The 14599-nt window shown below is 47.1% G+C and overlaps 1 protein-coding gene across 1 annotated transcript in view; it reads left to right on the forward strand.

The window, feature by feature from the left end:
- The window catches only part of CPXM2 (carboxypeptidase X, M14 family member 2), a 74093-nt gene that overhangs the window by 44403 nt on the left and 15091 nt on the right, over nucleotides 1-14599 (forward strand). The window contains exons 4-6 of the mRNA XM_009910425.2: nucleotides 2478-2562; nucleotides 3078-3228; nucleotides 9358-9446. Of these exons, the coding sequence (XP_009908727.2) occupies nucleotides 2478-2562; nucleotides 3078-3228; nucleotides 9358-9446 (325 nt within the window). The remainder of the gene's footprint in view (nucleotides 1-2477; nucleotides 2563-3077; nucleotides 3229-9357; nucleotides 9447-14599) is intronic.

Consider the following 14599-nt stretch of genomic DNA (forward strand, 5'->3'; position numbering starts at 1 on the left):
GTTTTCCTCATGGCATAGGAAATAAGGAGGAAGAATGTAAGCTCCTAGAAATGGGTTTTTGTTTAGGGCCAGAGGGAGAAGTGTCTGGTCAACCTGTGATGGTTTTAGTCTGCACCTCAACACCAAGTCACTGTTTATTCCTTACAGGCTGGAAGAGTCAGTAGGATGTGCTGTGCACCTAATATGTTATGCTGGTATGTTTCATCCACTGACCCTCTGCAGTCCTTCTGTAGTGCAGCTGTAGAAGCTGGCTGTGGTCCCATCTGTGTGTCACCTGGCAGGCTGCCTTTGGGAAGCATGGCACTTGTGGCCACTGCGGGTGGCGACTGTCTGCTGCTGGTGAATATGCATCTGCTGGGGGAAGCTGGAGCCTGGGGAAAGGAACGTCCTAGCTTGGAAAAGTGAGTGTAAGAGGGAGAGAAATAAGCTGCTTCTTCTAAAAACTTTCTGCATGTGCCACGAGTTTCTTACAAAATCCTCAGTTCTAAGGAATGCTGAGGACTGTCCTGGCTTTCTGCAGCTGTGATGTTCTCTTTGAAGAGGAGGAGGAACTTCTTCACTGTGAGGGTCAGAGAGCCCTGGAGCAGGCTGCCCAGAGAGGTTGTGGAGTCTCCTTCTCTGGAGACTCTCCAGACCCATCTGGATGTGTTCCTGCATGACCTATGCTGGATTCTATGGTGCTGCTCTGGCAGGGAGGTTGGACTGGATAATCTCCAGAGGTCCCTTCCAACCCCTGACATCCTGTGATTTCTTTTCCAGGTGTCACAAATATGGATGTGTTTTGTTTTCCCTCCTTATCTTATTTGTACAGTTGAAGTGAAAAAAAGTCCTTTGATACTTCAGGAACAAAGATGTTTGGTTTGTGACATTGCCACTTGTGGTCCTTCAGCTGGATTTTGATAAATGACCAAGAATGTTTAAAAACCCAAACCCAACCCAACCAACCAAAAAGAAACCCAAAGAAGAAAACCTACCGACAAGCCCTGACATCATCACACCCCAACCCCGTCCGTGGGAGCCCAGTCACTGACACAGACCCTTCCACTGGGTTTTGCTCTCAGCCTTGTGGGGCCTTGTGTTGTTTGCTTGTTGCTTTTCTTATTTTCAGCCCACCCCCCTGTTTTTTCTCTTCCCATGGTTATGATGCTGATTATTTCCCAAATTCCTAGTTTTGATTCTGGTTAGAAAAGCCCTTTAAGGTCATTGAGTCCAACCATTCCCTAACTCCACCAAGTGTGCTGCCAAGCCACATCCCTCAGCACCACAGCTCTGCATCTTTTAAACATTTAAAGGAATGGGGATTCAACCATCTCCCTGGGCAGCCTGCTGCAGTGTTTGAGAACTGTTTTAGTGAAGGAGTTTCTTCTCATATCCCCCCTAAACCTCTTGGTGCAGCTCGTTACTAGGGAGGAGATGGGCATCCACCTTCCTTTCAGGTACTTTTAGAGAGGGAGGTGGTCTCCATTTGGTCAAGACAAAGCTACTGACCTTGTGGATGATGAATTTGCCCTTGTTCTGCCCTGGTCCAGCTTTTGGTCTTCACTGGAAGGGAAGAGGTAGATTCTAGTTTGTCCCTTTAAAATGAAAAATAAATGACTCCTGTCCTTCCAGCCCAACAAATCTGAGAGGAGAGTCAGGGCATCACCTTCTCCATAGCTGCCTAACCATTACCATGGGCAATCCCCAGGCAGTGTGAAGGCTGCACAGCTTTACCTCCACTCACAACATGGGAAGCAGCATTTGATTTCTTCTCTACTTTTCTCTGGGTGAATACAGACAAAGCACAATTTAAGTATGAATGCAGGTTTTGCTTTTGAGATGAAAGATGTTTGTTGCTTTTGGGGTATTTTTGCTGCAAATGGGATTTTTATCAGGTCATCAGAAAGATGAAGATGGAGCTGGGTATGGGAGCAGTGCACGAGTACTGTGATCAGCTGGGCTTTGCTGTGCAGAGGCAGAACTGTCTCTCTTCCCCTGTCTCCTGCTAATGAATACAAGCAGGACTGCAGCCTCCTGTCATTCTTGTGTGGGAAGAAATGGACATTTTGCTGGTTGAAATTCATGGGGGCTTTCTCCTAGAGGATTTATTACATTTCCCCCCATCCCCTCTGATAATAACAGCAGAAAAATTTTAAGTTCTGTAGCTGCAAAGATAAGAGTTTTGGAAGACTGGATACACCTGCTCTGGGTAAGCCATTTATCCCCAGGTCTGCATACAAAAGAAAGGAGAGCAGGAGCCACTCACTGCTGCGATCCCAGGACGTTATCCTGGTTCCTTTTGCTTCTCTGTGCTAGGCTGTGTTAATTATCTGTTGAATCCTGACTTGCATGTCACTTTTTCAGCCAAGTGTTGACATGGCTTTGCCAGCTGAGATTCCCACTGCTAGCAGTCTGACAACATTTATCACATTAAACACAATTTGCAGCCATTCTGGGCTGTGAAAAATATAACTTAGAAACTCTCTGTCTTTTTCAAGGAGTGACTGGGTGACCTCTTACAGAGTTCTGGTGAGCAATGACAGTCATGCATGGACTGCTGTCAGAAATGAATCTGGTGATGTGGTGAGTAGCATGGAACAGAGATTTTTATGAAGAAGAACAGGAGTGGGGGCTGTCTGCATGGTGCTTTCATTTGCCAGGTTGGCAAGTGGAAGACTGCAAGGCAAAGTCTCTCAGCAGTCTCACAAATTGCGAGAGCAAATCAACTAACATAGAGAAGGATGCAGAATATCCTGTGACAACTGCACGTGTCTGCCTGGGGGTGCAAATGCTGCCCTGGCCCTGGCCCAGCCTGTTTCTTGCTGCATGGCCCCTGCAAGGGTTAGTGTCAGTCTGCTGCTCTGTGGGGACATTTCATGTCCATGAAGTGCCTTTTGCTGTAGAGAGGGTTGTGGAGCTCTGGCTCCTTTGCTCCCGTTGGTGGGGCACAGCAGGGTGGTCCTCCCTGAAGAGCAGTTCCAGCCTGAGCCACCATCAACCTGGTCCTGTACCAGGTGCCTTTGTTTCTGCTACCCAAAGTGCTAAAAGATTTTGTTGAGGAACTGACTTTGCTACTTCCAAGTGTTTGGCCTTTGCAGGTATTTGAAGGAAACAGTGAGAAGGAGATCCCAGTGCTGAACATGCTGCCGGCGCCGCTGGTTGCGCGCTACATCCGCATCAACCCCCGCTCCTGGTTCGGGGAAGGCAGCATCTGCATGAGGCTGGAAATCTTGGGCTGTCCTTTGCCAGGTGAGACTCCCTCAGCTGATGCTTGTGCCAAGACTCAGAAATTTCACTTCCCTTGAATTTCTTTGCTTTTGATAAAACCTCTGTCTGTAGGCAGCATGCCCAGAGTCCCACCGAGATGAGCCAGGGGCTCCTGAGGTGGTAGCAGCCAACAGGGAGACATCAGGGATACACCTTAAGGGAGGTGAGGGCCTCTCTCTTGAAAGGGAACTCAGCCAACAGCCCAGCTGTTGGGCATTTGTGTGCACTTGTGCCAAGGAAGCCACAGAGTTACATATGGGAACAGGCACTGGCAGAAGTGTTAAGCTTCTAAAGCAAGACAGAACCATTGTAATTATGTTGTCTGCAGTATATTTCCTATTAATTCATTGTATAGGCTGCAGGATTTCCCTGAATTAATTTGAAGGCAACTACTAGGAGTGAACCAGCAGTCATCTTGTCGAGGCAGGGAGGGAAGCTGGGCATGTAAAGACCTTCCAGCACTTTTCAAATGCTGCTGCACCCAACACGATCCCTGGCAAGCCTCAGGTGAAGGCAGTTTGTGCACCTTCATCCTAACCAAAGCCCAAAGGTCCATGAAAGAAGCTGTGTAGTGCTGAATTTCCCTGAATGCCTGCTGGGGCTTGGGTTATGTTTGCAGACTCAGCAGGAACGTACAAGAAATCAAGATGTCAGGAGGAGCAGTTGGGCTGTGTGTTAGAGCTCCAATGTGCTGTGTTCTCCTGAGGCAGTGCCAGTTCATGGGCAGGTGGGGCACAGGGAAATGCCTCAAGAGGAAAAGGGAAGGGTTGCAGGAGAGCAGGTCACTTGTCATGGCTGTGAATTCCCTTTCATGTCTTTTAAGCCTGTAATCTTCAAGTTTGTGTCCTTATTAATGCCTGGATGAACTGATCTATTTGCATGCAGTCTGCACCCCATGTGTGCTCAGGAGAGGGTAAGGAGTACCAGGTAAAGAAGAAACCTTAATAAGAGTCTGTGGTGTTCCAAGCAAGCTTCTCAGAACTGGCAGAATGTGATGGAAATAGGTAACAAGAGCCAGGCCTCCCTCCTCTGGGTAGGGCTGGGCAGTAGAACCTGCTGCATGTGCTGGGTGCACGGGAAGTTGGACAAAGCAGGAGGAAATGCTGGTGAGATAATTGGGACAGGGCATTATGTAAGCTGATTGTGGTTTTCATCAGTGGAATGCTTATGCATTATTCCTAAAGTACCCTTTGGGAGTGTCGTAGGCTGGCTTTGGCACACAGCTGCTTTGTGACAGCAGCTCTGCAAAGGGAGTTGTGCTATCCAGCTGCATCAGTGCCACACAAGTGATTTGTTGCTTCACCAAGGGAAAAACCTTTAGCTGTGGAGGAAGGATGCCAGGAAATCCTGCCCAGAGCACAGCATCCTTGCTGCTGCTTCTCTCTTGGGGGGGAAGTCCAATCATTTAACTCTCTCTTCAGTTCCCAAAAGCTTGGTGTTTGTGTGGATGCAGATGGACACACAGAGCCTCTTGTAACTGCCTCAGAGCGAGGGATGTGCTCTCCTTGCCTGCTCCTTCTCAGACCTAAGGAAAATCAAAAAGCAGCAGCATATGATCAGAGCACCCAGAGACAGGAGAGAGAAAATTAGCTGAGCTCCTCATGCATTTATTTATACTGTGGAGTATTGAAGGCAATTATCTTAATGGAATAAATGTGTGATGGAATTTAATTTTTAATAGTTCTTCTACAGGAAATCATGGGTGAGATGATTATGCCATCACTTCCACCCCAGGATAAAAGGTGATCTCTAACTGCTTGCTAAAGGAGTGTTTGTAAGGCTGTTTTGTAGCAGAGGCAGCATTCAGTCCTGTTCTCATTCTTTCTCCCTTTCTGCCAGGCTGCCTGCTTACCTGGCGGTGTCTCACTGTGTATGGAACTGTGACTCCCTACCGGTGGCTTTCATTACAGGCGATGCTGCTTGCAGCAGCACTGGCTTCACCCAGCTAATTGGGAGAGAACTTCCTGCCTGAGAGTGACAGCCTGTTCCTGGGCAAAGCCAAAACCTAATCTTCCTTTAAATCTTTGTTTGAAGGCTGCCTGAGCAAAGGCAGAATAAAACCGACACCGAATGACTACCTCCCCGGGGAAAGGCCTCTGGATTGCACTTTCTCACTCTTATCAACCAGAGGTGTCTAATGCCCCAGCCATGCAGTGTCAGGAAAGGTTTTGCTTTCATATTTCCTTTTTATTACAAAGTGAGTCATATTCCCTGTGCTCCTGTGGTCAGGAATGCCAATGGTCTCCAGGGGTACACTGAAAAAAGTGCGACCACAAGGTCAAGGGAGGTTCTCCTCTCCCTCTGCCCTAGTGAGGCTACATCTGGATTACTGTGTCCAGTTTTGGGCTCCCCAGTTCAAGAGAGATAAGGAACTCCTGAAAAGAGTCCAGTAGAGGCTATGCAAATGCTGAGGGGCCTGGAGCACCTCTGTGATGAGGAAAGGCTGAGAGCCCTGGTGCTGTTGAGCCTGGAGAAGAGCAGCCTGAGGGGATCTCACCAACATCTCAAGGGTGAGTCTCAAGGCAATGGGGCCAGACTCTTCAGTGATGCCCCATGGCAGGACAAGGGGCAACAGCACAAACTGGAACACATAAAGTTCCATCTTAACATAAGAAAAAACTTCTTCCCTGTGAGGGCGTCAGAAGACTGAAAGAGGTTTCAGAGATTCCAACCCCACCTGGACAGCATGATCCCGTGCAAACTGCTGAGGGTGACCCTGCTTTAGCAGGGGGGCTGGACTGGATGATCTTCAGAGGTGCCTTCCAATCCCATCCTGTGACTCTAGAGGAGTACTACCAGTCCTCAGAATTACCAGAACTGTGCAAAATTGTTAGAAACAGCAGTTACTGGTAGAAAACCTTTTCAGAAGTAACTACTGCAGGCTAAGAGTTTGGTGGTTTTCTCTCCTCGGCGTTACAATGACTTGAACTTGTGGCGTGATGTTTTGAGTACAGCAACATCCCCAGAAAAGAATCCATCTGGAGTTGCTGCAGACTGTTTCACTGCTGGCTTGGGGTGTGATGATGACACTCATGGCTGTCATGAGACACAGCCTGTGGAACAGTGCTTGCAGTCTCCTGCGGTGTGCCGGTGGAGCGTGGCAGAGCTACAGGTGTGCTGCCTGTGCCACGTCCATTCTGTGGGGACAAGTCAAACAGAAGCAGAAGAGAAACTCAGTCACTGGCAAGGGAGGGGTTTAAGACAGTCTAAAGGATTTAGCACTGACTATTCTTTTCTTGTTAAAAACTTCTCCAAGTCACTTAGGATCACTTCATTATCTTGTCCATTTGGAGTTCTGTATGAGCACAGCACAGCAGAGCTTGCAAGACCCAGCAGAATGGTACCTCTGGGAGCAAGGAACATGACAGAGCCAAGCTGGGAATAGAGTTTTGTTTACTAAATAAGAGTATTTTGCCTTTTGTGTGTGTTTGTTGATTCCATTTTGAAGTAGTTGCAAAGCTCTCTTCATACCTTCCCAGAGCAGTGAAAAGAGCACTGCAAACTAAAGCAGATAGAAAGACCAACACAGGCATCATAACTGGGAAGCATCAGGACTCTGTGCCTGGGGGTGCTGCACAGAGCTGTAACTGAAGAGGAAATCCCTCTGAGTGCCAAGCTGCAGAGCCATTTGGCCCCACTGGTCTCTTTCTGGGCATCCCCAGGCTCTCATGCTGGAGAGAAGCTTCCTTTCATTTCACATCTTCCTTCTCACCTGGCCCTCTTCACAAAGAAAGCCACAAGCTCCCTTTCCCTGCAGCTTCATGAACTCTGCTGCATTGCAAAGGCAGAATAGCAGTAGGAAAAGGTGTCTCTCCTCAGCAGAAAGGGAGAGTGTCTGAAGCAATGCCACGGATAAATGAGCGTATTTCAATTCTAATGCTTTTCTGGTTGGAGTTTCTTCATCTCTTATTCTCTGTTTCATTAAAGAGAAGGTTGCCACAGCAGTCCCAGCCAGCTGTGCAGAAGGCTTGCTCGCCTTGCAGCATTTTAACTTCTCATTTCCTGCCCTGTGCTCCTGCTGCAGCAGAAGTCCAGGCAGGCAGGGTGGCTCACTGCAGAGCCTGGCAAAACCCGTGTCGCTTCTCCAGGGAGCCGTCAGATGGTGAGGGAGGACCAGAGGTACAATCACTCTCGCTCTGCAGTTCTTTTAAGTTCCCATCAAGTCTACAGCCCTCACAGCCATTCCCAGCAGATAAATGTTTGATACATGGCAACAGTGGCAGACTTTGAAAGGAAGGGGGTGAAAGGATTAGGGAAAGCATTGGTTGCTGCCTGTTTTGGCTGGTGGTGATAGGGAAAGCCTTCAGCATCTTGGCAGGTTGGTGCTGTTTATTTTTATAGTTTTACCACAGAGAGATATTTTCACAGTGGTGAAGACAGCCTGTGTGGCACTGAACACATTGTCCCTTTCTGGAAGGAGCATTTCCATTCCTCAGTCATCAATATGTTACTGAATAGTTTATGAACCAGCATGTGTTGGCCTTTAAAACTTTGGTATTCCAGCATCAGTGGGGTGGTTGTGCAGCATCACTGCTGTCAGTGCACTTGTATCAGTTTAGCTCATAGTTAGGCTGCAAAGCAGACCTAAAAATCACAGACTCATAGGGGCTGGAAAGGACCTTTGAAGATCATCTAGTCCAAACCCACGCCCACCAGAGCAGGCTGACCTTGAGCAGGCTGCACAGGATGATGTCCAGGCAGGCTTTGAATGACTCTGGAGATGGAGACTCCACCACCTCTCTGGGCAGCCTGTTCCAGGGCTGCACCACCCTCACTGTAAAGCTCCTCCTTATGTTCAGATGAAACTTCCTATGCTCGAATTTGCTCCCCTTAGCTCTTGTCCTGTCACTGGGTACCACTGAACAAAGCCTGGCCCCATCCTCCTGGCACCCACCCTGTGAGGAGTTACAAGCACTGCTAAGATCTCCCCTCAGCCTTCTCTGCTCCAAGCTGCAAAACTTCAGGGTTGATGGTGTGCAGAGTTTGTGCCTGGGGATTGTTTTAAGTGCTAGGAGTTGTCCAGAATTTCCTGATGGGTTTGTTGTCACAGGATGGCATCTGCAGGTTCCTCCCACTGATAATTATTACTCTTCCCTCAAAGATATCACAGCTGCTGCATGCTACTCTTTCAAGAGAATCATTTTTTTGTTCTCCAGAGAGAGTGTTCTTGGCTGTGTCATAGTCAGACAGGATGACATTGAGGCTTCATAGCCGGCCTTTCCCTCCCCCCTCCCCATCACTTTAAACCAAATGAAGATGATTTTGTGCAAAGAGAAACAATTTTTCATCCCAGCCTGACAGCCACTGGTTTGACAAATGATTGCTCAAGATTCCAGATGTCCCAGGTATGGCAGATGAAGGAATATGTCCAATGGTTTCCAAAGAGACTTGTTTATCTCTGAAAATAAATCATCTTCTCTTGGGCAGGAGCACACATATCCAGAAATACAAAGCTGAGCCCTAGCTGTCTTGTCCTACTTTTTCCCAGGTGAAAGTCAGGGAAACCAAAGGGGCTTGTTCTATCCATCTGTTCTCCTCTGATACTTCAAAACACACAAACTGTAACTTGCAGCTCTACAGAAATGAGTCTGTTAATGTTAGAGTAAGAAAGACCTCTAATTTCACAACAGGCAAGCAATGAGATCTGTTCTGTGTTTTGCAAGCAGTGCCTGGCCTGAAAATACTCACTGAGAAAACTAGAGAATTCCTTGCACTGTTGGGCTAATCAGGGAGACACAAAACATTTACTGGGGCTCTTTCCTCTGAAATGATTTTTTTCCACTCTTTTATCTTGCATCTGACTCATTATTTTCCAGTGCCTTTTGCCCTGCTCTGTAGCCTGAGGATGCCCTTCTGCTCTTCTGCTGAAGTTCTATCAAGCTGATCCCTGCTGCCTCCTTGCTGCTTTGATGACCTGGACAAGCTGATTCGTCCAGCAATTAAAAATGGTTTGAATTTGTTGTTTTGTTGTGTTGTGCTTTTGAAAGCTTGATTTCAGTGCATATAGGACACTAGGAGTTGGATTTCCACCTTCCTTGCATGTGTTATGGCTAAGCACCTTTATATTTCAAATTCTTAAGCACGTGAAAATCCCTTTGTTTCTTTTCTCAGACCCAAATAATTATTACCACAGAAGGAATGAAATGACAACCACAGATAACCTGGACTTCAAGCACCACAACTACAAGGAAATGAGGCAGGTAGGCAAAGAGGCTGATGTCTGAGCTCCTGGATGCAAGGTGGAAGGGTGCAGTCTTTGGAGCTCTGAGGGAACACCTGTCAAAAACAGTATCAAATGATACCTGCAATCTATTTTTCTTTGAATCATTATTTTTCTGGTTTAATCTGTTAAAAGCAGTAACCTATGACAATCCTGAAGTCTTAATATATCATCTGACCTTAAGCAGGTGATGCTACATGAGAGAGGGAGTATTTGCACATCACATCATTTTTCTTCTATGTGTATTAGAGGAAGAGATTCTTTAGAGTGAGGCTGGGGAGACACTGGCACAGGTTGCCCAGGGAGCTCATGGATGCCCCCTCCCTGGAGGTGTTCAAGGCCAGACTGGTTGTGGCCTTGAGCAGCCTGGGCTAGTGAGAGGTGTCCCTGCCCATGGCAGGGGAGTGGAACTGGATGATCTTTAAGGTCCCCAAACCATTCTGTGACTCTCTGAATGTTATAGTGGTGTCCCCTTTCATATTTGATTCTGACTTAGCAATCAGAATTCTCCTAGATTCCACTGGTTGGGATAATCACAATAACCTCTGCAGAGTCCAACTCTGTCTTCATCCTTGTGAAAATCAACAAAATCTCTCAGCCCCATCCCCCCCATCCCCCCACCCCCAAAAACAAAGGAGAAAAAAATCCTGTTGCTATAATTTTAAACCTAGCAGCCTTGTTAATCTTGTTCCTGTAGCTTCATGGAACCATGAAATCATTTGGAGAACACCTTTAGGAGCATCAATCCTAAGCATTACCTAACCACCAAGTCTCAGCTTTATGGTTGGCTTTGTTGGTGTTTTTTGAGGTGCTCTGTATCAGCACAGAGAAGAGTGTGGGCTGTCCTGGAGGAATATTTCCACCCTCTTCCTCTTCAGCTCTGGAGATGATATGTTTGGACTTGAACTGTGTGAATCACTTGCTGTGTGCTGAGCTTTCAGTGTATTTATACTGCATGATTCACCCCTGGTTTTTGTTGAGTGATTGTGTACTGAGTCAGGGCTTTATTTCGGGAGATGTCCTGTGGCCTAGATTTCTTAGCACAAGGATTAGACAAGTAGAAACTCAATTGGCATAATTCCTGTCAAGAACAATACAATAAAGTGCATTTAAGGCTCTCATTGCAGAAAGACAGGTTGGGCAGGTTAGAAATATGGTGGGGGAAAAGCCCCTCAGCTGCACAGCAGAATGTCCATTTCCATACAAGGAGGAAACTGGGGACTGGCTGAGAACTGGTCAGCTGTGAACTGCTCTGGGCTGTGCTCTCCCCAGTTCTGTTCCCTCTGTGTTAAATAGTGAATTTATTTAGAGCTCACAGAATTAGTCTTCTCCTTGTGGTAGAGAGAATGCTGTGGGTTGGGCTGAATTGCAATAATTCTTATGTCCTGAAAATCAGCCTTGAACTTTGCAATGTCAAAATGTATCTCCTGACTCAAAAAGGGAACAACAATTATGAGTTGCCAGAGCTGATTTCAACAAAAACAAACAAACAAGGCCCTGCTATTGTGAGGGCTGGGGACTGGAGCACCTCTCTGGAGAGAGTCAGCAGGGACATCTTCAGCCAGAGCAGGTGGCTCAGAGCCTTGCCCAGCCTGACCTGGAATGGTTCTATCACCTCTCTGGGCAGCCCAGATCCCAGGAGACAGGAGTGCTAATTTTGAAACCTGTGTGACTGGATGTGACTCAGATCCTTGGACAAGCCAGACTCCAAGCACTCCTGGAGTCTGGTGTTGATTCTTGTGGTCATCTGTGTTTATGGCCATGAATTGATGACATTACAGCAAACTGAAGTGCACTGTCTGTGTTGCCAGCTGAGCATCTCTACTTGAGGAGGAGACAGCCAAATGTAGAAGGCTAAAGCAACTCCACAAATGTCCTGGGCTGCATGGAGTGCCAGGTTGAGAGTCTCCAAGCTCAAGGAGGAGGCAAATTCTGTTTTGTCTTACAGCAGAACAAGAAATACAGTGACTTTTGTCAGTGCTGGGTTCACAGCTGGACTCAATCTCAAGGGTCTTTTCCAGCCTAAATGATTCTATGATCTCCACAGGAGACAAAGAATAGGTGACTGTGATGAACTGAGAGTCCTTTGACCTCCTCTAAGCGTAGATGCCACTTAGACCTACGTTTAATTCACCTTTTCTGCAAAATGGAGACTTTGACCCTTCAGAGACCAGTTTTGAGAGGCTTCCTCAAAGGCTGCACGCAGTCTGTTTCCAGGCACTAATAGGGTAAATAATTGGTAGTGACAAACAAACAGGGACTGTCAACTAGGACCTGCTAGTGAGCGTCCCTGTGGCAGTGCTGTGCAGCCCTGCTGGCTGCTAATAGAGCCCTGCCTGGCTGTTGGCATCAATTGCCTGTGACAGTTTGCACAAAGCATGACATTTCAGGTGACCTGTGGTGTGGCTGTAGGAAGTGGGTATGAGAAAAGCAGAGAGGGAGTGTGTTTATTTTCAGTGTGTATTTACATGTAAACATTTAACTACATTATTATATCCATACTGTTATCAACAGAGCCACAGTGGAGGCTACTACAGAGGCCCTAGCTCAAGGAAGTTTCTTTGTCTGACTCAGTAATCATGCTTGTAATTAAAGAGGGGATGGGGAGTTTACTGGAGCCAATACAAATATCCCCACTGATTGTACTATACTCTGAACTTGGCGTTTTCCTCACTAGTAATGCACATTTAACATACTTTTCACTGCTTTCCTGAATTGCTGTGCTTGGTATCCTGTGTGGCATGAAGTGCCAGCCACGTCTGGAGAGCTGCAGCTCTGCAACTTGGTTTCAGAGGCAGCTCTGAGAGGACAGGCTCAGGTTCCCTATTTCACTTCTTGGGGAGCTGGGTGGATGCAGTGATTGATACTTCAGCCAGGAGGGAGTCTGCTGCAGTTCAAGGAGGGTGTGAGGAGAGGAATTAGTAAGCACAGTGCTGAGGCAATAATATTATTTATACATTTCTACAGAAATATGCTTCCAGCCTGCTCAAACAGAGCTCCTTTTGATGTAATATGTACTCCCTGTCAGGGTGAATAAGAGAGCATTTGCCTCTCTTGGAGATAAATGTGATGTCTGATCCAACAAGAATTCATTCTCTCATCTTGCCAGGAGGGCATAAACCAATCACCCCCACACAGCAGACCTTGGATAAGTTTTGGTCTGTGAGGCCGAGGCAAGAGGTCCGTAGCTCCATATCCATTGATGATATCTTTGGTCGGTTATGAGCAGGTTGCCCATCAAAGTTTAAGGCTGTCTGTCTCAAGATGTTAATCATTAACTGGTTTAAATCCAATGCTATCAAATGCCAGACAGTGTTCTCTGGCTTCCCCTGTGTGTCTCAGCTGGCACAACAAATGCTGACAAACCAACTTCTGCGAGCCCATGACATTAGAAAGGCTTCCATGGGACTAGCATGGTACCAGAGGCACCACGGCTGATGATGACAGGGGTGAGAAACATAGGTGTGAAAGCAGGCAATGCACTGAGGGCAGCACTGCCTGTGTTTCTCAGACAAGTGTTTAGAGTTGCAGAGGAAACTGTGTATGAAACCAACAAGTGAGAAGAAAGGTCCAAGCCCAGCGTCCTGTCAGTTTCTTTGCAAGCTGATTACAAACAAACGTGAAGCTTTTCACAAGAGGAAGTTTCGTGCTGTTCCTAGCAAGGAGAGTTGTGTTTCTGCTTCGATGTGCTAAATGGTGGCATGGGAATTGGATATGCCTAAGGGTTGCATTTTTGAACTGATCAGCCTTGGGATAATCCAATATTGCTTCTAGGTTAGCTCTGTGCAAGCAAAGAGTTCTGTTGTGCTGCAATATTTCTTCAGTAACGTATGCACCCTTGCTTATAATAAGCTTGCCTAATTAACAGTCCCCAGGGTTCCAGTTTGCAGTGAAGTCCTTATTTCTTTCTTTAATATCTTGCAATGAAAAACTCCAGACAGATTAAAACTATTTGCAATAACTTTTTGTCACTAACACATGAATTTTCAGCCTTCTTTGTAAGTTTCAGCATTCACTTGGAACGCCCCGAGGAAGTGATTGTTAGCGGCACAATTGAGGCTCCAGATATCCTCCTCTGGGTGACATCTGTGTCACTCCCTCACTTCAAACAAGTCTGTGCCCTTAGGCATGAGCTTCCCTATGCACTTCAATAAACACTGAGGCTATTTGGTTATATCTTGACTGTCCTGCACCATCTGCAGCACCAGTGACTGGGCTGGCTGCTGCTGGCAGCCGCATCCAGCCAGGCTGGTGGCATTTCCTTTGCTAATTCTGGTTGTACTGAAGCTTGGCAAGCAGAGTCTGGGGGATCTGTTGTCTGCTGAAGGCACAGATCCTGCTGTGTTTGTGACACCATTCAGGTTCTATCTATCTCACCATTTTCACCACATCAACACTGCTTTAACTAATGATGTTCCCCTGTCCGATTTCTGCCTGTGGGGCTGGTTTCTGGCTCAGCAGAAGCAGGTGTCTCCAGAAGTCACTATGGAAAGTGTTTAAATACAGCTTTGCCTTCTTTTTTTTTTTCACTTTCATTTGTTTTGGAACAACCTTCTGCTGCATAGGGCAAAGGAGAGAGAAATCTGCTTTACTGGGCAGAGGGTGTCTGTGGCAACCTGTACTGTGTGTGCCTGGCCATGCCACTGACACTCTGGGTCATGTTAAGTCACTTACAGGATCACAGAAGCCTTTGGGTTGGAAAAGCCCTTAAAGATGGTGGGGTGCAGCCGATCTCTAGCTCTGCCAAGGCTGCTGCTAACCCATGTCCCTCAGCACCACATCTCTGTGTCTTTCAAACCCCTCCAGGGATGGGGATTCAAGCCCCTCCCTGGGAGCCCTGGCTGGAGTAAGTGACAGCGTGCTGCAGGAAGGAGTGTCCAGCTGGCTGATCATTCTCCACTACCTCCTGGCAGCACAGCAGGAGATACTTTTTTCTGCTTTTATTCCTGTCGGGCTTTTCCCTCACGTTGTGAAAATGCAGCAAATACCTCTCATGAAAGGTCTTGAACCTCACCTACACTGTGGTGTTTCAGCAGGCTGCATTCAGCTTTTTCCAGGTGAACAGACACCTTGTGTGACAGCAGAGCCCCCTGTTCATGAGCTGAAAATACTTCTGCAGCTCAGAAGCAACCG

This window comes from Dryobates pubescens, chromosome 8 (genome assembly GCF_014839835.1).
Source record: "Dryobates pubescens isolate bDryPub1 chromosome 8, bDryPub1.pri, whole genome shotgun sequence".
NCBI classification, from domain to species: Eukaryota; Metazoa; Chordata; class Aves; order Piciformes; family Picidae; genus Dryobates; species Dryobates pubescens.